Source organism: Pteronotus mesoamericanus, unplaced genomic scaffold (assembly GCF_021234165.1).
Source record: "Pteronotus mesoamericanus isolate MK-2021 breed Mesoamerican mustached bat unplaced genomic scaffold, CSHL_Meso_final contig_50, whole genome shotgun sequence".
Lineage (NCBI taxonomy): Eukaryota > Metazoa > Chordata > Mammalia > Chiroptera > Mormoopidae > Pteronotus > Pteronotus mesoamericanus.
Genome location: NW_026555186.1, coordinates 21472170 through 21499446, shown reverse-complemented (window position 1 = coordinate 21499446; position 27277 = coordinate 21472170). Strand labels below are relative to the sequence as shown.

Below are 27277 nucleotides of genomic sequence, written 5' to 3'. Positions count from 1 at the left end.
TTTCCACTGAGTTTCCCTGAGTCCCACGGAAGGAGGCTAGATCATACAAACCAACTAAGATTTCTCAGGAACGACTCTTCTCCCTGTTCCTGAAACCCATTGGGGTTTCCCTGAGCCTAGAAAAGGGTGGCTTTCCTGAGATGGTCACCTGCTATAGCTTACCATGAGATGTCTTCAATTTCCAAACCAGAGCAAATCCCAAAACTAGGCCTTTTCAATCCCTTGTTTCTTATGCTGCAAACATAAGTTCTGTAGGTTGGGGGCTCCCGGTCATAGACTGCCATCCAGCCTCTGCCTCCAGGACAACAAAAGGGTCTAGGCAGCTCCTTGACAGGGGGCTTGGAGGTAAACCCTGGATCCAGGAATCCACAGGCAAAAGGGAGCCCCAAGTTGGGCACCAAAATTGTTACAGGACTAAAGATGCCCACTTGCTTGTGTACATCAAAGCCTAATAAGACAGGAACAGGAGCTTGCAGCTAAGAAAATAAGGATTTATTAGTTCAGGAAGTGGCCCACACCGGGAGTGGCAGGTAAGCTAATTCTCAAAGACCCAGCTAATCGATGGCTTCCAGGGGATGCACTATACAGGAGAAAAATCATTAATCATGGTGATGAAGGTCATAGTCAGAGTCATGCTCCCTACTGATTGATCGGTGCCAGGGAATGGGGCCGTTCATCAGTGCGTCTGGTCCTGATGCCAGCCACGGCATCGCTTCATCTGCTTTTGCCGCTGCTGGGGCTGGCGCTAAAACACAACTGGGGCTTAGATGTTATCCTCGTTTGAAGCTGTCTCTCGTCAACAGACCTGAGTCTTTGTTGCTAAGATTATTTGGTATTTATCAGAACCTAATTGTCCTTAGTGCTGATGATTAAGGAAGGGAACATACAAGGGGGAAGGAGGCAGGTAAGTCAGAGTGCTGGTTGAGGCCAGTTTGAATCAAAAAGGAAAGCAGGAAAAGTCATATTAAAAAGTTTTTACATGATTACAGTATCATTGGTTTTTTAAGAGGACTTAGTGTGACCTTTCACATTTAAAAATGCTGTTGTAGCTCAGTCATCCTGAAGGCAGAAGGTCGCTGGTTCGATTCCCAGTCTGGGCACATGCCTGCATTGTAAGCCAGGTCTCCAGTGAGGGCATGTACGAGAGACAACTGACCAATGTTTCTCTCACACATTGATGTTTCTCTCCCTCTCTTTCTCCTTCCTATCCCCTCTTTCTTAAAATAAATAAATAAAATCTTTAAAAAATACTTTCTACTATTTATAATATAGGTTTTTTGATTACCTTAAATACATAATCTTTTTAAAAATAAGCAAGTAATGTTCCAAGTATTCCATGTCTCTTCTATAGGAAATACAAATATGGTTATATTTAATGAATGCAAGTTCTTTTACAGTAAGATAATATATATCTTCCTAAAATACTCCGGTGGGGAGTTGGAGGAATGAGAAACTGTTCATTAAGTTACTGCAGAAAGAAGGAATGGTTCTGGCAGTATAAACCTGACAATAACTCTACAAAGCAGGTAGTGCTGTTGTCAGTAAACTTGTCTGTGTTGCAAATTACAGAAAGATATAAAGGCAATAAAAAACTCGATGATCTATTTGGCAAGTCTTCATTTCACATTTTACGGATAAATCTGATTAGGATCATCTTACTACAGTATCTTGTATAAGGCACTACAGAAAACTGTGATTTCCCCCTACTTTTATTCATTGACTTAGGCTTCTTAAATAGCAAGGTTATTTGCCCACTTGTTTTTTGTCTTCTTCAAGTATTCATTATTTTATTAGAATTCCCACAAAAAAAGCACAAAAACTAAAAATGGAAAATAGCTGACTGTAAGACATGGACCTTCCTGCATCTGCTGCAATACAACACAGCATCTTCCCCACAGGATGGCATTTCGTTTTTTGTTTTTTAAGTTTGTTTTATTTGCCCACTTCTGAGTTCAGTCATAAAGTAAATTATAGTCAAACATAAGGAGTTTATTATTACCAAACCAGTATTACAAGAAATGTTAAAAATAAATGTTATTTATTTATTTACTTATTTATTTTAATGCTCACCTGAGGATATGCTCATTGATTTTTTTTTTTTAAAGAGGAAGAGAGAGAGCCCCAACAGGGTATCAAACCCTCAGACTAGGTATGTGCCCTTATTGAGAATCAAATCCACAACTTTTTGGTGTCCAGGATGAGGCTCCAACAAATTGTGCCACCTGGGCTAGGCTAAAGGGCCTTCTAGAAGGAGGAGAAGAAGGAGGAGGTGGAAAAGAAGAAGAAGGGGGAGAATAAGAAGAAGGAGGAATATAATTATAAAGAATAACATGGCAATCAGTACATGCCTATTGATAATCCGTTTAAATGTAAATGGCTTAAATGCTTCATCAAAAGACACAGGGTAGCTGAATGGATAAGAAAACAAGATCCATATATATGCTGTCTACAAGAGACCTACCTCAGAATGAAAGATACACACAGACTAAAGGGTTGGAAAAAGATATGCAAATGAAAAGTAAATAAAAGCTGGGATAACAATACTTATGTCTGACAATACAGACTTAAAACAAAAGCTATAGTAAGACAAAAGAATGAAACAATCTAATGAAAAAAGAAGCTATCCAACAAGAGGACATAACCCTTGTTAACATTTATGTACCCAACATTGGAGAACCTAAATATAAAGAAAACCTTGATGGCCATAAAGGGAGAGATTGACAGTAATACAGTCATAGTAGGGAATTTAAGCCCCCATTGACATCAAGGGATAGATCTCCTAGACAGAAAATCAACAAGGGGACAATGGCCCTAAATGACACACTAGATAAATGGATTTCATTGATATCTTCAGATCATTTTACTCCAAGCAGCAAAATGTACATTCTTTTCAAGGGCACATGGAACATTTTCTAGGATAGACCACGGGTTAGGACACAAAAGAAGTCCCAGTAAATTTAAGAAGATTGAGATCATATCAAGCATAATCTCTGATCACATTGGTGTGAAACTAGAAATCAATCACAAGAAAAAAACTGAAAACATACAAAGAGCCCTGGCTCGGTAGCTCAGTTGGTTGGAGTGTTGTCCTGACACACCTGGTTTACAGGTGTGATCCCCTGGTTGGGCCACTTATATGAGAAAACCTATAAAAGTTATGAAAGAAATCAAAGAAGATCATAATGAACGGAAAGATATTTCATGTTTATGAATAGGAAAACGTCATATTGTTAAAGTCTCAGTTCTTCCCAAGTTGATTTATAGACTTAATCCAATCCCAATCAAAATTCCAGCAAGTTACTTCATGGAAATCAACAAGTCGATTCTGAAGTTTATATGGAAAGATAAAAGACCCAGAATAGCTGCCACAATATGGAAGAAGAATAGAAGGACTGACACCAACTTCAAGACTTACTATAAGGCTATAGTAACCAAGACAATGTGGCACTGAGGAGAGAATGGATGAATAGGCCAATGGAATAGACTAGAGAGGTCAGAAATAGAACCATGCAAACATGGTCAGCTAGTTGATCACTGTCAAAGGAGCAAAGGCAATCCAGTGGAGAAAGTTTAGTGTGTCTTTTTCAACGAATGTGCTAGAACAACAGTACATGCAGACCTTAGTTTATAAAAATGTTTTGATATTAGCTCATTAATTATAACAAGTATAAAAGAAACAAATGTTAATGATGAGGAAAACTGAGAAAACCTCTGATTAAACCATGAAACTGTGAGAATAAATGTTTATTGCTATAAGCGATTAACTTTTGAATTGTCTTATTATATAGTAATAGGTAACTATCATGAGAATGTTAAAACACTACAATAACTGGTTATGGATTGGGGGTGGGGCAGACTAAAGCAATTTTAAAACTCTTAGGTGAGGAGGAGTCAAAACAGAAGAGAAGGAAGAGAATAAAAATGACAAACCATAAGCATAACACTTTTCCAAGTAAAATGACCGAGCAAATCAAAATTAATTAAGTAAATGCAAAGATAACCAGGACAGCAGATTTTGTTTGCCTTCGTTCTTCCTCCTTTCTAACAGAACTAAATTTTTTGTTGAGTAATTTATTGAGTCTACACAGCTATGCATTTAGCTCAACCAAACATGGTTGTCTGAATTTTCTTAGTGACTTATTAGGAATGCATTTGACGCAATGTTGACTATCACACACACACACACATGAAATTTTGGAAAGATTTTTTTCTTTTTTTAATAGATTAAAATAATATACAGGAAGAGATGGCTTCTCTTGTTCTTGTGGGTGTTCTTGGGTTTTCCTGGACCATCTCGAACTCTTTAGCCATTTTGTAACCAAAAGAAGAGCAGTCATAGGCAAATCTAGCATATTTAGTATGGTAGAGTCACAAAAGAGAAAGAACAAATTCTGATAATTTATTCTGAATTAATTGCCTTTAGAGTTGCATTATAGGGAAACATGATATATAAGATAATACATTTTCCTTCTTGTTTAAGTTAATTGAGAGGGTGCTTTTTTTTTTTTTTTTAATGGTATTTGATCCTGAAGTCATCTTACCTGGTTATAATATCCAGTCATCAAATGGGACATTCACTGTTAATGAAATTAATTTTATGGAAAAGTCTGATGAAGACTTTAAACTGTATTTTGAGGTTGTTCAAAGGAATAAATTTCTTCCATTTAAAAATGGCTAGGAATTATAAAATAGTAACAAATGAAATTGGTTATGAAAAGGAATTATAAATCACAAATGTAATTTAATATAATAATTTAAATACAAATTCTATATGTGGGGTAAACTCTTGTCTAAGTAGATTCAAAATTTGAATTAAGGAATTGAAAACTAAGTGTTTCTTTGAAAAGATGTTGCAAGGATAATGTATTTTAAAACATCTACTATTTGAAAAATTAAACCTATCTTAAAGGAAAAATGCTACAAGGTTACCAAGTTTGTATTAGCCTGTTAATAGTGGGGGAAAATAGCAGTTTTTCCACATCATTATCTTCTGCACATATAAGTTGTGATATATCTTTAGACATCAGTGTTACAGAAGCAAGGAATAAACATTTGGTAGGAAGTTAGCTTATGGGAAATACTGAGGATTTTCTAAAGATGAGGTAGGATTTCCTTTTTATTTTTGGCTTATCTTAGGATATGAAGTGTTTTGACTCTGGAGCATGATGTGCATTCTTCCTGTGTAATGGCATCAGGGATAAAGGTTGTTTTGCTCTAGGACAATTACATACAAATAATAAGAGAATGCAAAGTACCCTAGAGATAAAAGAAAAAAAAGTTAAAAGGGACTATATATTTTTTTAAATGGTTAAAAATTTTCTGTCTATAAATAAGAAAAATACATTTAGAGTGAGTTAGAAGGCAGCCTATAGAATTGAAGATTGTATTTACAATATCTGTATTCAACAAAGAACTCAAATATGAAATATATAGAGTGCCTCAAAATCAATAAATAGAAGCATACTTCTAGTTAAAAACAAATTATATTGATAAAATGACATTAGAGATACTTAACAAAAAAGAATACATTTCTTGACTATATTGTAAAAATAAGGAAGAGAGAGTTCATTAGCTTGTTCAGGCTTCTATAACAAAATAATGCAATATGGGTAACTAATAAATAACAGAAATTCATTTCTCACAGTTCTGGAGGCTGCAGGTCTGCGATCAAGGCGGTGCCAGCCTGGCGGGTGTGGGCCTTCCTGGTTCATAACTGGTGCCTTCAACTGTGTCTTCCAATGGCGTACCTGGTAAGGGATCTTTGTAGGGTTCTTTTATAAGAACACTAATCCTATTTATGAAGACTCCACCTGATAATCTAAGTGCCTTTCAAAAGCCCAACCTCCTGATACCCATTTCATTGGGCATTAGGAATTCAACGTGTGAATTGGGCGGGGAAGGACACAAACATTCAGACCACAGCAGAGAGGAATTCTAGTTTCTGACTAAGATGGAATAGACACACTTCTGCCTCCTGCTACAACAGCTAAAAACGGCACATTATATATGTAACACATGTTAAGAAAACTAAAAAGCCTACTGAAGAAAGTATAGTGGCTATGGACTTGGTGAACTGTGATTGTATTTAGTACATGGAAAAGACAGAAACAGGTTGAATTTTGTTTAGGTCACATGAAGTTTGTGTTGTCTACTGGACACACTCAGGCAGACATTTAGATATAGGAGTCATTGGCATTTAGATGGTTTTCAAAGCCACGAAAAAGGATACATTGATCAAAGGAAAAATCAGTTGATAGAGAATAGAATGAATATCAGGACTGACCCCTGGGTGTTTTGATACTTTGTGACTGAGCTGAGGAGGGAGGAACATTGGGGTAGGAGGAGAACTAGCAGAATATAGTGTCACCGAACCTGAGGGAGGAAAGTACAGCATTTCCAGAAGTTGGGAGCCCTCAACTAAATTGAATGTTGCTGGGAGTTCAAAGCAGAACCACAACATTGACTAAGAAATATTGGCAACATGGATGTCAGAAAAATCATTTAGACTTCACTGAGATCTCTGTTATTTGAAACCCACAGAATGTACAATGTATACCATTAAATTATATAACCTTTTACATTTTTCCTTATCACACTTAATCTTGTTTCCAATTTGTAAATTTATTGAGAAAAAGGAACCTTGCCTTATATTTTTATACTTCTTAACCCCTTGCACAGTGCTAAAGTAGGCAATTATTATTACCATGTGAGGGTTTTTGCTGTTAGCTTTGACTTCATTTTGACTTCCTTATTTTTGAATGTTAAGATGTTTTTATGGTATTATTACAAACCATTGATTACACCCACGCTTTTTCTTCTCAACTTTTTTCCCTTCCTGTTATTGATCTCATACTCTAATAAAAAAGTCAATAAGGAAAGAGTGATTAAAATGAAACTATTTTTTGCCGCTCTCTGTGCTAAAAACTTTGGGTAGAAAGACTGAAATAAATAAAGACTGAAATAATTTCAGTTACTTCTGCTCATCTATAATATATCATTGCAAATTTAAAGTATGAAAATGTTTCTGAAATTGCCAGATAAATTGTAATAAGAGATAACAGTATTCTTTTTTTCCCTCCTTTTTTTTTTTTTAAGTTGTAAATCATTCCAACTATACAGAGATTAAAATGATAAATACCCACCGTGGACAAAAAGGGGCTTATGGAAAGTAACCTCACAGGGTGATCTGATCATAAATTCCTAGCTGGGCAGGTCATGGCAGGCGGTCATTCCCCAATCATATAACTTCTTTAGTAAAAGGTTTGCCTTTGCCTTAAACAAGCCCTTGTCCATTGTTTCTGTACTTCTAGGTTACATTTTTGAAATGCCTCTTTTCAGACCCTTCAGAATGTCCCCTCAAAAGAGCACACAATCTTGTTAACTAGCCTGTAACCCAATCCTTGCTTTCTCCCACCTTCATGTAATCTTCCTTACCTCCATCCTTAATTTCAAATGCATAAAAGAAACTGCAAAACTGTTATTCTCTGGAGTATTAGAGATCACACTTCCCAGCAACTGTCATCAGTTTTGGCTCAAATAAACTCTTACAAAAATTTTCTACAGGCCTGTACATTTCTTATGTCGACACCATGCACACTCAACACCCTGACTTAGCAGATGTTAAACATTTTAAAGCAATAATTCAGGTTGTTTTGTTTTTCAAGCTGAATTTTACAGATCTAGTTGATGCTTACTTTGTGCTCTTCCTTAATCCCATCATTTCTCCTTTCCCCCCAGTTATCTATGATCTTAAAGATTCTATGTTCTTCCTGTGCATACTTTTGTAAGTCTGAGATTTATATTTGGTATGCGATTAACATTTTATATAAATGGTGAATTATATATCTCTTACTCAAATATAAATTGTAATGTATCCTCTTGTAGCATTTCAACTCAATGTTATATAATTGATCCATGTTGACACCTGTACATTGAGTTCATCATTAAATTGTCATAAAAATTCAATTGTAGGAATAGATTACAAATTATTTCCCTATTGATAATAATTTAGGTTATTTCCAATTATTCACTGCTACAAATTGTGTTACCCTAATTATTAATGGAGATTCTTAATGTGCAAGAATTTCTTAAGGTTGTATACTCAAAAATGGAATGACCAAAGACTGCAATCTTCTTCGTTATTAGATATTGCCAAATTGCTCTCCATGGTGTTTGCACTCAATTTGTACTTCCATCAATAGTATATCAGATTTTCAGTTCCCGTTATCCTCTCAAAAACTAGATGTTACCAAATTTTCACAGTTTTACTATTCTAATGAGAGAGAAACTTTTCCATTTCGTGATTGCTAGCAAGATTGAACACTTCCTTATTCATTTATTGGTCATTAGCTTTTTTTCTCCTGTGACTTTTCTTTTCGTGCCATTTTCCTATTTTTAAATATTTTGACCTATGTTTTTTGTGAAATAGGAGCCACAAACTAAACCTGACAAGCTCAGGGGATGCCTCTGTAACTGGTCTTACAAATGCAGAGACAGAAAGTAACCACATAGGATGGGCTGAGCATAAGAACTCCTATCTAAAAGCCAGGCATGTTGAGTAGTCACGTCCTAGGCCCATAGCTTCCTTGACAAAGGTCAGTCTTTACCTCAAATGGGCCTATCAATTGTCTTTTTGCATCTAAGATAACCTATCTTTGAAATGTCAGAGCAACCTTCTCTTCTAGACGCACACTAGAGCACAAGACCACAAAATCTCTCATTGTTATCTAAATCCATGCATACCATTTCTATGTACTATAAAGGTCATCTATTACATACCCTGTGCCCGCCAGTGTAAAAGAAGTATGTATCTCTCCATTTTGCTTTTGGTCCAATCACAGAGGTTTCCCCGCTTTGCTTTCTCCCACCTCCCTAATCTACGACCAATGAATTTCAGGTAACCCCCTTAAGTCTTCTCCTTTGATTCTAAGGTATAAAATAAGCTGCAAAACTCCCATTCTCCTGAGCATTTTCTCAATTCATTGAGATTTTGCTTCCTGGCAACTGTCATCATTTTGGCTCTAACAAATTCAAAAATTTTCTACAGGTAGGTTTGTGTGTTTCTTATATTGACACCCTTATAGGTTTGTGAGAGTTTTTTCAGTATTTTAGGTAATTATTATTGTTCACTTACATGTGTCGCACATTTTTCTCCTAATCTCTGGCTTATATTTTGCTTTTTAGTGGTTTTAGAAATTTTTCTCCATGCTTGAGCTTTTGCATCTTAGTTAAAAAATCCTAAAATAATTCTTCAAAGGATTAAAAAAAAACATTTATTTTCACTGTATCCAATTCAAATCCAGTCTCCTTGAAAGAGTAATATGTATGTGTAGAAAGTGTATGGAATTTGGTTTTAATGTGTTGAAGCTTGTTTGAATGTCTGGGATGTAGAATTCAAAGTTTCTCATCTTTTTATAAAAAAAGATTTTATTTATTTATTTTTAGAGATAGAGGAAAAAGGGAGAAAGAGAGGGAGAGAAACATCGATGTGTGAGAGAAACATCGATTGTTTGCCTCTCATATGGGCCCCGACAGTGGACTGAACCAGTAACCCAGGCATGTGCCCTGACAGTAATCAAACCAGTGACCTTTAGCTTTGCCGTATGACCCCCAACCAATTGTGACATACTGGTCAGGGCCTTCTTTTTTTTTTTTTCCTTTAACAGTTTTTCAGTCCCAATTCATTGGCTTTAAACTTTTCTGATGTTGCTTCAGTTTTTCGGTCTCTGAAATACATACATGCATACATACAGATATACATACATACAAATTTCTTCCTGTGCCAAATTTCCATTTATTCCATCTTTGATTTCCTGAAAGGGTCCTGTTCAGGTAGATTTACTATGTTTCTAAAGATTGCTCACACAGCTTTTCTTTTCTTCTTTTTAGGTAAGTAGGGGCTTTGTTACCAACTTTACTCCGCCCACGGTCTTCATTTCTTAATTAAAAAGAGAAAAGAACAGCTGTAAGAAAAAGTTTTCAAAGAGTAAAGGATTGGTTGTCAAAGAATTTTAAAGAATTTTTACTGCAACTGTAATTCATTCAGGGTTTAATTTAAATTTGTTTCCTATAATTAAATTAAGAAATAATTCATGGGTGTTACACTAAAACATTTCCATGTTGTGTGTAGTATGAAGACGGTGAGATATTAATACAGCATTTATATTGCAAGATAAGGAAGTGAGGGGAAACTGATAGATTAAAATAGATTAAAAGAGTTTCATGGTTACATGGGTAGGTTCACTTTGTGAAAATTTATTGGACTGAACACTTTCATTAAGTTTTATATTCATGCACTTTTCTCTGTGCATATTCTACTCCAATAAAAAGTTTTTAAAAAAGAGACAAGAGATCAGCCTAATGCACTATGTGGATCCTGACTCCAAAAAAAGAGCTTTTATTTTTAAGCCAAATTTGTAATTGAGGAAGTCTGATTATGATGAAATTAAGGAACTATTATTTTAAGAGAAATGGTGTAGTAATGATTTTTTTTTGGCACTTTTGTTTTAGAAATACAGTTAAATATTTAATGGATGCAATGAACAGTAATCTGGGATGGGTTTCAAAATAATCTAGTAGGGTGGAGGAGATAATGGGAAAAAATTGATATATTAGAGTTCTCTACATGTGTATGTGTTTGAATTTTCTGTAATGTAATTAAAATGCACACACACATACCCATTTCTCATGCAAATGTTTTTTCACCCTTACTCATACATTTTTTAAACAATTTTTTATTGTATTTTTTTCTATTACCATTTACTCTCCCACTCCCTCCCCCCTAATCACCACACTGCTGTCCATGCCCATGAGTCCTTTTTCCTTTTTGCTCAGTCCCTCCACCCACTAACCTCCCAACCTCCCCTTACCTGTCATCCTGCTGTCTATGAGTCTGTTATTTTCTTACTCCACAGTCATTTGGAGGAAAAAAAGGAATCTTTTGGAAATTTTTCATTACTCTGTTTAGACGCAGGATGGCACTCTTTGAATAAGTAATTAGCCAAAGTCCACTTCTCCCAGGGAATTCTTTCCTTTACAGTGTTGCTACTTCCCAGGGCAGTTTGCCTTAGTTGAGGGTAAAACTTTTTCAGGTTGCTGATGTAGATGATTACTACTCACACTTTAATGTTCATTTTCTGGGCTCACTGTTTTTAGCCACCACCAGTTTTTGAAAAAGAAGGACAATGTTCACCCCAATTTAAAGGATGGTTTGCTGCAAAAACAGCTCTGTGCCCACTCTTATTTTTGGTGTTCAGAATTATTACTAGGAGATCAGCCACCTTATGTATGTTAATGCAAGTATGTCTATTTCCATATGAATCGACTTCATTTAAGCTTGTGAATGGCAACCACAGGACATATTTCTGTGTTTCTGCGTTTTAAATGGAATTGAGCCGAATACTACTGATTTAAGATCAAGATGAGGACTACTGACTGTGGACATATGCTTTCCCCTTTCAACCCTCAAAAAAGAATGGAAATAACTGTATTCTTGGACGTTCTCAGTCTGATTCATACCTTCTTTTAGCCAACTCTTCATGTATTCACCAGAAGAATTACACCTACTACCTCCGGTGTAGGAGAAAAAAAAAAAAAATCAAATGAGCAATAATGTTAGCAGAAGCTTGAAACTTAAGAGCCCGTTTACAGAAAGGTCCTCCTCCCCACCCCCTTCCCTCCGGTCCAATTCCCTTTTCTGGTTCTGGCCATCGGAAATTGACTTGGCGTTAACTACCGACTAGAATTTCAAGGCGTCAATTCCCCCGCCCCCACCCCCCCAACCTTGGAAACTCTTAAACCTCTTCCTAGTCTACATTCAACGGTAGAGACAGATAAATGATGCAGCAGATTCCACCGCTGAAAGACAACATTTGTCCTGAGCTATTTTCACTTTTTTTTTTTTCATGTTTCCGATGGGTGTGCCAGACTTTGTTTGCTTACTTAGGACATGGAAAACATATTTGGGCATTTCCCCCATAGTTATATGCCAGTGGCTTTCTCCCAGCAAATGAAAGTGAAAGTGCTACGTTGTAGTGGTGTTTTATTCTTAAAGTATGAACTGGCTTCTGGTGTGTATGGGATTTGGTGGGGGGGCGGGCGGAGGGTGGGATAGGGAAGCTTGAAGAGCCAGTTTTGAGGTTTTGTTTGTTTATCTTGAGATCACAGCAGGGTTCCTGTCCCCTCCACCCTTTTTGGGGGTCTGACTTCGGATTTATTTTCTTTTGGGCAGTCATTGAGGTTTCATTCAATGTACTGAATTAAAAAAAACAAAACAAAACACTCCACTTGTAGCTTTCCCCGGTTGCACTTTAAAACACCATCCAGTCTCACCCTCATCTGGAAATAATGCAAGCTTCTCTCTCTTCCCCCGCTCCCTCCTCCCTCACTTTTTTTTTTTTTTTTTTTCCCTTTTAAAGCCCCACATAACCTGAAGTCAATAATCTGATGGAAAATGTGCTGGTCTTAGTTTACTTTAGTCTACTCTCCCTTTTGGTGGCAATTTTACTGGTAGAGGTGTATTTAAAAAACAGGCATTTTGTGCACATGTAGCTACCCAGTCTTGAAATTTGTCACCGATGTAAACTTGCTATAAGTTTCTTCAAAGACTCTGTTTATATGCAACTTTTAATATTTTTGTTGTGTGGGCTTAAAAAAAAAGTACAAGGAGAAGGACACCAAAGATCTTAACAGTGACATTAGTTTACCTAAAGTCATTCATCCTCTCCCTCCCCCTTCCTTTTTCCAAGAAACAACTAATCACAACCCAGGCTAGAATTTCTAAAAGAGGTTAGAGGAGGAGGAGGAAAAGAGGCGGAGTTGGATAGGGGATTGAGGTTAGAAGGGCCAGAATTTCTCTCATTCACAGGGTGGAAAAGTTGACATTGTCTAAGCCCTTCTGAATGGCTGGTAGTTGGTTACCCCGATTGTACCTCTACCTCCCCTCCCCCTCCACGTGACGACCCAGGACACATGCGCACCCGACGCCCGGCACATCTGCAGAACTGACGTCAGTGCTCTGCCTCCGAGGAAAGGCTGCCAAATTTTCTGCTGCAATTCAAGTTGGCTGGGGGCCGGTAGTGAGATCTAGGGCTACTTCAACAAAACTTGCTGCCCTTCCTGCTCCTCTTGTCTTCTTTTCTCCTGATACCTTTTGATGCTCTTCACATGTTATTTGCATAGCAAAGGCACTAAGCTGTCCAGGAAGAAAGGGCACCACTTCCACCCCCAATAAGTCTTTTTTTTTCCCTTCCTTTCTTTTTTTCTTTTCCTTTCCTTTTTTTTTTTTTTTTGGAGGTGGGGGGGCGGGAGCAAAAGGGGGTTTGCAAAGGCAGCATCTCAGGATGATAGCCTGGTTGTATTGAAGGCATCTCTTTTTCTGCCAAATCGGAAAGTCCGTTCTCTCAAGCCCGGGTTAGCCAGACTATAGGGTTTTATTCTGGCTGCAGAATAACTAACTGACTGCTGTGGCTTTGCAAAGGGGGGCAGGAAAAAAAAAAGGTTAGGAGGGAGTACGTGAGTCGTCCAGTGCAATCTCTATTGTTTGAAACTTACTTTTTATCAGAATTTGAAGATGAAAACGGTAAGGAAGACTTCACAATATTCAATGAAACCGTTTTTTTTTAAAAAAAAAATTAAAACTTGTGCTTTGCTTGTCTTCCGAATAACACGTAGAAAACTTTTTTTCTCTGTGTGTGTGTGTGTTTAATGGCAATGAGTGAGCTTGACTGAACTCATTTTACAGATAGAAATCTTTTTAACTCCAGACTAGTCGGGGGTTGGAGAACTCTGGGTCTTGCAAGTATATTATGATGCAAAAATATATGTTTATTATACGAGTAGATATGTTTTGTGAAGTATGACTTGATTATAATTATTGTGGTCTTTTAACTCATCACCAAATAGTAATCGGGAAAGTAATAATGATGTGTATTTTAAACTGATTTCCAGCTTTCTTAAAGAAAAACCTTCTGCATTTTATGGTTTCATGTCAGTGTCTTAAGAATTCAGACAAGTGCATAGTTTATGCCTGGGCTCAGATGGCAGAATTAATGTGCTAGTTGTAGCCCCGATGCTCTAGGATATGTTAAGCTCTTAATAGGCTAATCAAAGAGATGGAAGCGTGTGTTTTTGATTTACTTTTGGCCACTTGGGACGTGCTAGACTCATAACCCTCCGGAGCCTTGAATATCGGGGTATGTCTGTATATATAGTACATGGGATCAAAGTTCAGGGATTTGGGGGGGGGGTGGAGTAAGTGCTGGAGGGGTTATTGGAAAGTGGCCTTCTGATAATGTGTACTACAATTCCTGTCTTTGGTAATTTCTTTCCTTGTTGTACTAGAAGAAAAGAGAGCGAGAGAGTGAGAAAGCGCACTGAGAGGGAACAAGAGAGTGAGTTTCTTACTCTTGTTTTTATTTGAGCTGCCGGTGCAACGCGTTTGGGCCAAATGCCAACTGTCTGGGTCACACGCGTTTTATCCAAATAGATTTAGCGCTGCTGTCTGGAAATGGGCTGCTGAATGTTAACTTTAGGATCAACTCAACCAGGGCAGCTCAGACTGTTACCCTCTGTCTGGGAGAAGTGGGATGGGGGGAGCATGAGGGTGTACAGGACTGGGGGAGGGAGGGGAGGAAAGGGGAAACTCAACCATTGCTTGGAACTTTTAAAAAGACACTGGAGTGTGATTTTCAACATAATCTTTTATGCTTAAATATCCTGGACTAATTTTCTTTCTTTTGTTTTTCTTTCTCTTATTAGCTGATGTTGATTAGCCTAAACTTAGATGTGGGAATGACAGTTCTCAAAGTTCATTGCAGGGAAAGAAATGTAAAATAAAAGTTGTGTAGTGGAAGGAAATTGGGAAAATTAATTTTGGGAATAATTGTTTTCCTGTGTTTCACCAAAGTGGTAACTGAAATTCTGGTTTATATTAATTTAGTGCTTAAATGTGATCATTGGTGTTTTGGATTTTTAAAGCATAGCGTGTAGAAGCTAGTAGTTGATTTCAAACAAATCAAATTCATTCATTTGCCACAAATGACAGCAAATTAAATCTATGTTGTGGTATTAATATTTCTGTAATTCTCAAGGAAAAAAAATCTCTAACCTCAAGACCTGAAACATTTTTAATACTTTTCGTATCTGGGCCAATATGTGTGAGATTAATTCCTACTCTTGTCTACTCTTACCATTTCCTCTTCATTTCCTTAGCAACCACTAGTAGCTACTAGTGGTTTAGGATGGGTCCCTATGCCAAATCTTATCCTGTGTGTGACTTTTGTGAGAGAATAAAGAAAGTTAACATATTGAGAGAGTTAATAGCAAATTCTAGAGAACATTTTGGGGGGGAGAGCAGAAGAAGACTTGCAAGAGGTTGATAAGACAGAGTTGATTATCAACATTTTGAACTAACCTCAAGAGAAAAAAGTGTTTGTTTTTCAGGAGAGAAGTTATAATGCTGATAATATATATCTAACTTGCTATCTGGAAAAGAACAGTTTGGAACAATATGTAGTTTAGGGCTTGATTTTTGTAGAACGTTATTTTGATGTTGGCTCATTTGCTTTTCTTGGTAGATAAGTTTTGAGAATGTTTAATTATACCTTTTCTTGGAAACCAATCTTACAAATTTTATAAATGATCTGGAAACCTTTGTACTTACAGCCTAGCGGTGTCCTTGGCATATAGTGTATGACAATAAATATTTGTTGAGAGAAAATAAATAACCAGGGTTAAGATGGATGAAAGAAGTTGAGAAGGATGTTATACATATTCTTTTAGCTCCATAATAATAGTTCAGGAGATGAAATTATTACCTTGGCTACTCCCAGATCACTTGAGTGGGAAGTAAAGATGATAGAGGAAAAAGACAAGTTAAATACCCTTCAACCAGGGCAGACTACTGAGGGAATTACTGCAGTGCAAGTTGTCCGATCTTATTTCTGTTTAGCTAGTGTAGCTTTGATCCGTGGAAGCAGGTAAATGATCCCTTAACTTTACTGGCTGGTGCATTTGTATTAGGGAAAAAGTATATGAAGTCAAAGTAAAAGGAAAGTTTTGAGCCTTGTTTTCAAACCTAAAGTATTGTAAACCCAGTTTCCATGACTTAAATTCTTTACTGTTTGCTCTAAAAGACAATGCAATGGAGTTGATTGATTCTATCATCATTTCCAACTATTCCAGATTTTTGAGGGAAGGAGAAACATAAAACTATTTTTGAAGGAAGGACTTTGAAAAGTGATGAGTCAGATAACAAGGAGGAGGGGGGCTAATATTTGTTTAGCCATTAAAGTGAAGTGTGGGGACACTTCCCATCATGTGTAATCTAATTTAATCTCTCAACAAGTCTTTGTAAGGTACATACATACCATTATCACAGTTTTATAGATGAAGAAACAGATCCAGAGCGTTTAAATAACTTGGAGTCCATCCAGGACTCAAAGCCTTTGTGATTTTCGATAATAGTGCTTATGCTACATAAAGTAAAGAGTTAATGCATTATGATTTCTGGACAATTATGTAATATTTTAATGTTGTCTGAATTTTGGAAACTATATCTGGAAAAGTCACTGCCTCTACATAGTTGTTGATGATATGCAGATTAAGCTCTCCAGCAGGGTTCAAAAAAAAGTTAACCCATTCATTTAAAAAATTTTTTCTTTCAACTATTTAGATTACCCACTTTATTGATAGGAAAAAATTCCAGTAAGAAACTTGGCATGCTGATTTTCATCTGCTAAATGCTATCACCTGGTGTATAATAGTAATTAGTTAAGTCAAGAAAGGAAATCAAGAGCCTGCCAGAGGCCTTAATTCCGTCGTTAGGCCCTTGGTAGGCCTTATCCTGAGAATAGCAGGGAGCTCTCGAAGGTTATTGAGCAGCAGAGGGTCATTGTCACTTTGGTGGCTAATGTCGGGAGGATTGCTCAACCCCTGGTCAGCCCTTACACCCTAGCCGCCTCCATCCCTGAGGTTTGTGGCTCCCATGTAATATTCATAATGCTTAAGCTGTCAGGCATATGAGGGCAAGGGGTGTCTAAAGATCAGGGCTCAGAGGTTGAAGTGATTCCTGATACCTTGCGTCCGCAGCCTGCCAGCCCCAGGCTGAATGTAATTGTCCTCAATGAAGCCATCATCATCTTCATCTTCAACCACCAGACAGGTCCCTTTCCTGTCTCAGGCAGCAGGTGGTGCTGGTAGCTGGTGTGGTATTTGGAGCAGTGGTGGCATTTGGCAGCAAGTGCAATAAGGACAGAAAGGATCACTGCCCCCAGCACAACCCTGGTGCCTGGTTCAGGAGACATGGCCAGTGCCGTGGGGAGCTCTGACGGCCCCACAGCGGTCTGGTTTGTCTCACTCATGGAGTGGCTGGAAGACACCTGCGATCCTCTGCCTCATCCAGAAGAGCCCTGGCTCCAGGGAGATTCCCCAGGTGCGAGGCAGCCCTGGGACATGGAGTCCCGTGGGAGGACCAGCTAGGGATGGAGATTATCTTCAAGTGGAGTACTTGAATAGAGGAATACCTGAGAGGAGTATCCAGGCTAAAAAACAACACCCTGATTTGTAGCTCCTTTCCTGCTCCCAAGAGCCCTCAGGGATTTGTGAGTTTCTCCTCCCAGCCCCCTAACCTATCCATTTCTATTGTGAGGTGACTGAAAGTGGTTAGATATGTTTGTTGTTGATATTAGTTGAGCTTGAGCCAACTCATATACTTACTGTTACGTTTCTCCACTGGCACTGGAGGCTTGAAAAAAAGTGGAGAGTGAGGGCTTGAGTGAGAAAGGAGAAAGAAAGCCAAATGCATTGAGTGGCCATGGGGCAGATGCTTGTAGCTGGTGGTGGAACCAGTACTGGAGCTCTGGTTTGTTTAACCTCGAAGGTCCAGCTCTTTCTGCCATGCACCAATGCCCTTTTTACTACAAGTCCTTAAATCAAATGTTAGTCTACTCCTGGCCAAGGAGTTACACATTACTTTTTCTCTCAATGCTACTGGCTTACTTGAGTGTTTATAGGACAGTGTTAGTAATGGTAAGAGTGGAGGTTACAAAAATGTGAAGAGCAGGCACTTTCTCAAGGGGGAAAGGAGTTAACTCTAAGAAATAAGATCAGCAAACTATATTTCTTGTTACTAGTTTGTATAAGTTTGTCATTAGTTTCAGAGCCCAGGAAAATAACAGAAAAAAGGATGAATAATTCAGTACAAATCTATTACCACTACTAGAAAATTAACTGAAATATATTAATTATATATTCCTCTTTAAAGGAAGATTACTTTAAAGTGTAGGAGAGACTCACTTATTGTGAGACATTATTATGGAAACATTCCATTGATCTGAAAAAATTAAAGCGATGAAGAGTGAAAGTTGTTCATGAAATAACAGGGAGTTGAGATTGTATGTAAGGAGGCTGGAAATCAAGATACCTGGGTTATTTTCATTCCAGTTACTAAATAACAGTAACAGGGATGGGTAATAAATCTCTTCATGGATTTGTGCCCGAGAAAGGATATATAGTGCCTGCTGTCTTGCATAAATCATTGTTGAAGTAATTTTGAAACGAAACTTATTGTGTATAAAGTTGCTTAAAACTATTCACATTAATTAACCTATACCATTTATGAAAATTTTATTTGATACTCGTTAGAGTGCTTTAAACTTGAAGTGCGATATAATAGAAAGAATTTAGACTTTAGATTCAAGTATCCTTGTGTATGACTCTGAGCTCTGCTTTTTTTTTTTTTTTTTAAACTATGGGCTATGACCACTGTGAGCTTCAACTTCATTATCTGTAAATTGGCAGCTGTATTCGTTATCAATTGCTGCAAAAAACCCCACAAACAACCAAATGCACAAACTCATAAACTTAGTGACTTAAAATTACACACACTTACCATCTCGAAGTTCCTGTGGTTCAGGAGTCTGGGCATGGCTGAGGGTCTCTCATGAAGCATCATGAAGCTGTTGGAAAGGACTGCGGTCACCACAGAAGGCTCAGCTGGGAAGGGTTCTGCTTCATAACTTACATATTAGTGGGCAGGATTCAGTTACTTGCAGACTATTGCATTGAGGGCCTCATTTCCCTGCCAGTGGCTCTCAGAAAGCTGCTCTCAGCTCCTTACCATGTGAACCTCCGTATGGCTGCTTGCTCCATTAAAATCAACAAGGGAGAGGGTCTACCAGTAAGATGGAAGTTAGAATCTTTTATAGTTTAATCATGGAAGTGACATCCCCTCCACACTGAAGTCTTTAACTGGTTAGGAGCAAATTACTCAAGGGAAGACCTGGCCCAGTAGCTTAGTTTGTTAAAGCATCATCCTAGTGTGCCAAGGTTGTAGGTTCTGTCTCCGGTCAGGGCACATACAAGAATCAACCAATCCAGGCATCAGTTAGTGGAACAACAAATTGATGTCTCTCTCTCTCTCTCTCTCTCTCTCTCTCTCTCCCCCCTCCCCTCTTCTCTCTCTCTACAAAATCAAGAAAAATAATTATTCAAGAGAAGGGGAGTACACAACAGCCTGGATACCTGGAGGTGGGATTATTAGAGTCTGCCTGACATAAGGGCACTAATGCCTACTTCATAAGGTTATTGTGCATATTCAGAGAAGTGACATACATTTAAAATTCTCTTTATTTTTGGTTTGACCTTCAACTACCTTTCTAGATATTACCTATTAGTGTTCTCCATAGGAACTTATCACTATACCATTTTCCATTTTTTTCTTACCATTTAGACTCTTTGGAATCTATTTTTTTAATTTGTAATGATAGCCTCCAGTAATTTGATTTGTGAAATTCCATTCATCTTCTCAGGCCTATCTCAAATGCAACTTTTTGGATAAACTTTCCTTGATTCTTCTTTCTCTGATTCAGAACTCATCTCCCTCATCTGATCTGTAGCACTTTTCATAACTTCATTATGGCATATGTCAGTCTGCCTTGAATTTTTCCTTTGTTACTTAGATTATGAGTAATGATTGTGTCAATCTTTCCTGTATCCCATGTTGTTCATTTTGAAAGCACAGTAAGACCATATTTGTTGATTAATAAATTCATTTTTTCCAAGGTTTAGCAGTTTAATAACTTGTAGAAGCAGACATAAAGAATTTTAAATTGTTGTAGTTGTTTTATATGTTGTAATAACTGATATTTATAGCACCATAGGGAATAAAGTATTCCACATAAGTTAATTTTCCAATTACTACAAATATTCTTTTAAATGCCTAAAGTGATTTTAACTTATTCATTTATTTACTCTTTTATTTTTTCAACCAACAAACATGGAAGCATTTATTACCATAATCCCATGTATTAGACACATGAGATAAAAATCTCATATCTTTTGTGTACTTTTCTATCTTTATAGCAAGTTATCTTATCAAGAGTAATTTAACCTTTTATTCCTGACTCAGGCATAGTATAGTATTTTGAGTATCAGATACTGAGCTATTGCATGGTCATATGCACAGTTGGAACTATTAAACCATATAAGTGAGGACCGTTTGCCTCTACCTCTAACTGTTTTCCTTTGGAATTCTAAAACTACTTTTTAGGTTTTCTTCTCCTTTTTTGGCTCTTGTGATGTTAGTGAGATAGTTTCTGGTCCCTTTGTTATTTTCTTCTAAAGTACTGTGTGTGGGAAATCAGGTAGCCAGGTATGTTAATTTTCTGTATAAAATGTGAATTCACAGACTGAGCGAAGTTGTTAGTTGAAAGGAAATTACATGGAAAAGGGTATGAAATCTGTTGGGATACTTGAAATGAATTTTTAAAAATTATTTTCTTTTCAGAAAATGAATTTATTTTCCTTTCAGTTAGATTATAGGTACTTGAAGTTGTATTATATATGTTGCCTTATAAGTCATCTAAGACTTCCAGATAATATGGTTCAACTATTTAGAAGTTTAATTTGTGTTACTGTCTGAGTGTTCAGACAGCAGCTAAATGTCACTGTGTGTGTGTGTAGATCTAGTCTATGAGAAAAAATGATAGGTGTCTCTTAAAGCAACAAATCAGTCTGTGGATTTGAGTGTTCTAAAAAGCACGTAAAAATGGGGTCATATATTGTTTAACACTTTCATAAAATAAACTTTGTGAAGTCAGCCTACTTTTTATATAAAATAAAAGGGGGTTAGTCGCTGTATACCCATATATTGTTATCTTCAAAGTCTTTTAAATTTATTTTTTAATTAAACTTATTGGAGTGACATTGGTTAATAAAATTATATAGGTTTCAAATATACGTTTATACAATATATCATCTGTATATTGTATTGTGCAAAGTTTGTCTTAAGAATTTTTATTGCTCTTTAGATTCTTCTTTGATTATTAAATAGCTCTGACATTATCCTGCTAAACATTTAGATTTCTAACTCTGTGTTTAGTCTTGGGAATTTTATTTAGACTATAAAAAACAACAATGGTCTAATTTAACTATTTTAAGTTATTTTGTAGTGTATGTCCTTTGGCAAGCACTCAGCAATATAGATCTATCCATTCAAAATATTTCTCAGTTAACTTAAATTTTTTTTTTGTTTTTCTAGGTTAAAAAAATGGCCATACTTCAGTAACTAATACTTTGCTTATGAAAATTTTACTGTCAGCCTAATGCTTTGCCTATGAAAATTTTATCATCATTAATTTTTTAATTTTGGGTTGAAAAAATGAATCCAGATATAGAAGAAAGTATGGGGTGTTGGGAAAAAAGTACCTATTAAACTGTGAACTAATAACTAATTTGCTATGGTATTGACTCTCTAGCACATAGGTAGCCCTCCAAAAAATCACCCAGTTTGCTAAATTATGGAAATTCTGTGGAAGACGTTGACCTGGATTTTGAGCCTCATCATGGCTTCATCGGAATTTCATAGTGACCACAGGCTCTCGTACAGTTCACAAGGTAGGAGCCCTGCTTTTGAAACTGATGAAAAATATTGCTATTAATCTGGCAAGAAAAGATTCTGAGTATTTAGTTTGGATGACCATCTTCTTTGGGGTATGTAGTGATAGGAGCTTTATCACTTCAGTGCTCATTTCATAAATGTTCAGGGCCCTAAAAGTCTGTTTTACTTGCTCTACTAATATTTAATATCCAGTGGATTTTAGAGTTGTCTTTTCCAGAAGATGTTAGACCCAGGCCTCTTCTTCTGGATCCTAAACTTTAATAGGCTCATTCATTGATGGGGTTGATAGGTAATGTTATGTTCAAAAGGAATTCAAAGATTTATACTACAAAAGAGCAAGAAACCAGAAAAATTCTGATACAAGATTTTTCTCATATGGACCCTTAGTGAAAAAATACTTTTCCTAATTTAAGAATTCTGATCCTTAAGAATTCTGGTCTTTAGACTAGGACCTGGGTAAAAATGTAAGTGTTGTAATTGTAAGAAGTTGAACTTTTCAAATTCTAACTGATAGATCCCTATTAATTTCATTCAGAGAATTGAACTTTATCTCAGAGGAAAGATCTTAACAGCAAGTTACCAGGAGCACACATCATTTTGTTTCCCAATCCTTACAGAATTATTGAAAGCATACCTTTTGGATTTTCTTCCCATGAATGTATAGTAACAGGTCATTTTTGAGAGCTGATGAACCAGATTTTCGAGTCTACTATAGACTGATATCTAGAAATCCATATGCACAAAATGTGGCTCTAAAAGTAGATCAACAATGCCATAGCATTTGGTATGAACTCTTATTCATGAGCAGTAAAATGCACACTATCATTCAAATTACTCCCATTTGGTCATGGTTTCATAGGAGTTTATATTTGTGGGTGGTCTCCATGCATAGAGAGTGAAGCATCAGGCAGACATTTGGTTTCCTTAGTATTTTGGTAAACCTCGCTAAAAGGAAGATGTGGTTAAGAAGGTAGATTGATAGTATTTAGTATACCTAAATAAGGAAAATATATTTAATAGTCCTATGATTTTTTGTCATTCTGATGATTTTTTAACATCTTTATTGAGATACAATAGATACACCACATAATTTACCCATTTAAAGTGTATAATTCAAATGGTTTATAGTGTATTTAGAGTTGAACAACCATGACCACAATCAATTTTAGAACATTTTCACCATCCTGAAAAGAAACCCTGTACCCATTAATTGTCACTCACAAATTCCCTCTAAACTGTTCTACAACGCCAGCCCTAGGCAATCCCTACTTCTGTTTCTAGAGATTTGCCTATTCTAGATATTTCTATATAAATGGAATCATATAATATATGGCCTGTTGTGCTGTTTTCTTTACTCAGCATGTTTTTATAATGTTATATAATGAACTTTGATTATGAAGGCAGTTATCATGAAGGTTCATTCATGTCATAGCATGTATCAGTACTATATTCCTTTTTATTGCAGAATTATGTGAATATACCACATTTTACTCATTTATTTATCACTTGATGAACATTTGGGTTCTTTATTTCTTTTGACTGTTATGGATAATGCTGCTAAGAACATTCATGTACTAGTTTTTCTGTGGATATGTACTTTCATTTTCTTGGATGTATACTTGCAGTGGAATTGTTGGGTCAAATGGTAGTTCTATGTTTAATCTTTGGAGGAATTGTCAGACTGTTCCACAAAGTGACTGACTGATGATTTATTTTAAAAGATATCTTCAAGGCTGTAGAGATTCTATATAAACTTTTTTGGATAACTTTCACAACCATTTTATCTGAGCTAAATTCTACTCTTTTACATGTGTGTTTTTCACTGTTTTAAATTTCAATATAAAATATTGATATTTCCTGTAGAATTTTGCTCTTAGAATTCATGTTTTTAAAATTAAATTTAAAAAAGAAATATAGTCCTTTAAAGTAATATTAAAAGAATGTTATTTTGAAGAATGAAATAGTTGAAACTTAATTCATCTTTAGGTTTTAAACTTTTACTTTTTCATTTTTGTTTATTATAACATTTTTTTGTCCATAACTCATATATAATGGCACATAGTTTTAACCGATGTTGTTGTTTATTCTGCTACTTCATTGTTCTGTTAAATTTTCTTTTCTTCCATGTGTTTTTTTTTCTGGATTCTCTGCTTTATGATTACAAAGAGGAATTCCTGACTCATCTAGAACACTACCAGCTAACTATTCCAATAAGGGTTGACCAAAATGGAGCTTTCCTCAGCTTTACTGTGAAAAATGATAAACACAACAGGAGAAGACGGAGTATGGACCCTATCGATCCACAGCAGGCAGCATCTAAGTTATTTTTTAAACTTTCAGCCTATGGCAAGCACTTTCACCTAAACTTGACTCTCAACACAGATTTCGTGTCCAAACATTTTACCGTAGAATATTGGGGGAAAGATGGACCCCAGTGGAAACATGATTTTTTAGACAACTGTCATTACACAGGATACTTGCAAGATCAACATAGCACAACTAAAGTGGCTTTAAGCAACTGTATTGGGTTGGTAAGTACACATGATTATTTTAAATTTATTATGGGGAAAAATTTGCAATGTAAATGTTTTTTCTCAGATTAAAAAGTATATGTACATACACATAAGTGGTTTAAGTAGGGAAGGTAACAGTCTAAATATTTTTCTGTTTTTGATAATCTTTTTTGATAATGTTTGCATTGAGTTTCCAAAGTAAGAGCTATATTTTAAACTCTATATTATCAATAGAAGAATGAATAAAACCTCAGGTTTAATTTTAGATTAAAGTTTTTCTGTTCAGGTAAGATATCTTTTATGCATAAATAAAACTCAGTCATTGGTAAAGAGTGTAAGGTTATGTGTGTATGTTTGTGTGTATATTAATTCAGGAAACCACGACACTGATTGCCTCTTTAGGTTTCTTTCTATACTATCTTTCTCTGGTAGGCAACATAGCTTAATTATGTATGACCTACATATGGTTATAAATTCTTGAAGCACAATCTTTTATACCAGTATCTCTTTATGAAATAATATTTTCCTACATTTATCTGAAGATTGATTATATATCTTATTTTACTTAGAAGGTAAATTTCATGAGAATAGGGTTGGGCATTTGAATCCATTCTAGTTTAAGGTTGCAAAACAAGGTATATTCCCACACATCCTCTACTGCTTTTACCTTATTCCGGCTAATGTATATGTTCCATTAAGCTCTATATGGCCCTTGCTAGTGTGGCTCAGTTAGTTAGAGCGTTGTCCCATACACCAAAATTTGGCAGTTCGATTCCCAATCAGGGCACATACCTCCGTTCAGGTTCATCCCCCCGTTGGGGTGTGGTGTTTCTCTCTCACATCAATGTTTTTCTTCCTTTTTCCCTTTCTTTCTCTCTCTCTCTCTCTTTAAAATCAATAAACATATATTTTTAAAAATTGTTATAAAAAGCTCTATCTGTATAAAAGAGCTTAAACGTTTTGATGCTTGAGTCATATTTCCAGTAACTGTTTTTTCTTCCTTACTCTATCATATTCACATCCTTATTTCTATTTCAATATAAAAAATACATAATTAGAGTTGGATTTAAATAAGTCCTATATTTGAAAGGAGTGTCAAGAACCACAGTTTAGGAAAACTTTCACTGTAAGTATATATAAGAATTTGCTCTGATTGTCCATTTTCTATAACTGTTAATGAGTCAAACTTATTATTTAGATTTTAAGATTTGGGTTTAATTCCTATAAATAGACACATTGAATACATTTATTACTGACCTCTTTCTCTGTAAGGAGTGTTAGACTGTATATACAAAACATATGTACTTTTAAAATAAAAATAAAGTATTCAAAAATCAATATGTGTTTTAAAACCTTTCATATGTTAAAATGACACTTGCTGTTAAATATAATAGAAAAATACTATTTCTATTCATTGATCAAGCCCTTTAAGTTTGGCATCAACATTAATTATGTCATTTATAGTTTTAAAACTTTTTAATAAAGGTATTATTTATTTATTTTTAGAGAAGGGGGAAGGGAGGGAGAAAGAGAGGAAGAGAAACATTAATCAGTTGCCTCTCATACATGCCCCAACCAGGGAGACCGGGAACTGAACCTGTAACCCAGGCATGTGCCCTGAGTGGGAAGCCAACCCATGACCCTTCATTATGCAGAAGCATGTCTAACCAAATGAGCGACATTAGTCAGAGATGCCATTGATATTTTTAAGAGGGTAGAGAATGAAACAAATTTTAGTTTTAGAAAAAAACTAATTCCCCTGTAAAATTTGAGGGAAGAGGAGTTATTAGAGATATAAAGATGAGTTATATAGAAAATGTAGGACATAATGACAGCTTTTTCAAATCTATGGCACTAACAATGGAGAAGATAAAATGAATTGGAACCATATTTTGGTGAGAGTAAGACCATATAGTACATAGTAGATATTTAATAATATTTGAAGAAGTTGAAATATAATTGAACTGGGTGTGGGATGAAGGGGAGAAAGTAATTGAAGATAGCAGAGTTTTCTTTTTTGGATGAGGGAGGTTTATGAGTTTTACTAGTTGAGAAAGGGAATGCCAGTGTATTGCTGGATTGAAGAAGAAGATGAAGAGAGTGGCCTTGATACAGTAGATGTGAGGAGTCTGAAGAAATAAAGGTTAATGATGTCTAGTTGGGGTTTGGGAAACACAGTTCTGAAATTTAAAAAAGAATTTAATTCTGGGAGCATGTGATTTGAAAGTCATTAATATAAGTGACTATGAAATTGTGAAAGATCTTGCAAACAAGACCTTAAGACAAACGTGACAATAAGGTTGAAAGTGGAAACTTTTCTATACTTAAGTGGATAGCAAAGTGTCACCCGACTCTTCTTTATCCACATTGAGAATTTGTGTCTTTTCTTCTCTTTCCTCTATTTATTAACATCTCTCATTTTCACTTTGCTTCCTAACCAAACCGCATGGTTCATATTGACTAACTTTGATTCCTTGGTTAAGGTGAGTTCTGCCATGTTTGTCCACTGAAGTTTCTATTTTCCCCTTGACAACAGATAGGGAATTTGTGAACACATACTTCGAGACTGTAAATATCCTGGTCTTCATCACACTTTTACCACCAGTCTTAGTAACCCCCTGTCTTCATTCTTATTTTGTATCATGTAATATTTTTAATCTAATGAATATATAGGTTTTAAAAAAATCCTAGTTTTCAAAGGCCCCTGGTAACCAATTTTGTTTTTAATTATTCTATAAAAAATAGTTTTTAATGTAGAGAGTAGGTTGGGGGTATGCCATAAGTTCAGCTGGATATGTTAAATTTGAGATGTTATGTAGGATGTTGGATGTGCATAAGAGATGTGAATTATGAACTTAAAAATTTG

General features: G+C 36.0%; 1 protein-coding gene and 1 pseudogene across 1 annotated transcript in view; one reads left to right on the top strand and one right to left on the bottom strand.

Moving 5' to 3' along the window:
• Nucleotides 1–17049: 17049 nt before the first annotated feature.
• On the bottom strand, nucleotides 17050–17360 carry LOC129074423 (type III endosome membrane protein TEMP-like; annotated as a pseudogene).
• Nucleotides 17361–21797: 4437 nt separating this feature from the next.
• The window catches only part of ADAMTS6 (ADAM metallopeptidase with thrombospondin type 1 motif 6), a 226177-nt gene continuing 220697 nt past the window's right edge, over nucleotides 21798–27277 (top strand). The window contains exons 1-2 of the mRNA XM_054578414.1: nucleotides 21798–21894; nucleotides 24065–24429. Of these exons, the coding sequence (XP_054434389.1) occupies nucleotides 21798–21894; nucleotides 24065–24429 (462 nt within the window). The remainder of the gene's footprint in view (nucleotides 21895–24064; nucleotides 24430–27277) is intronic.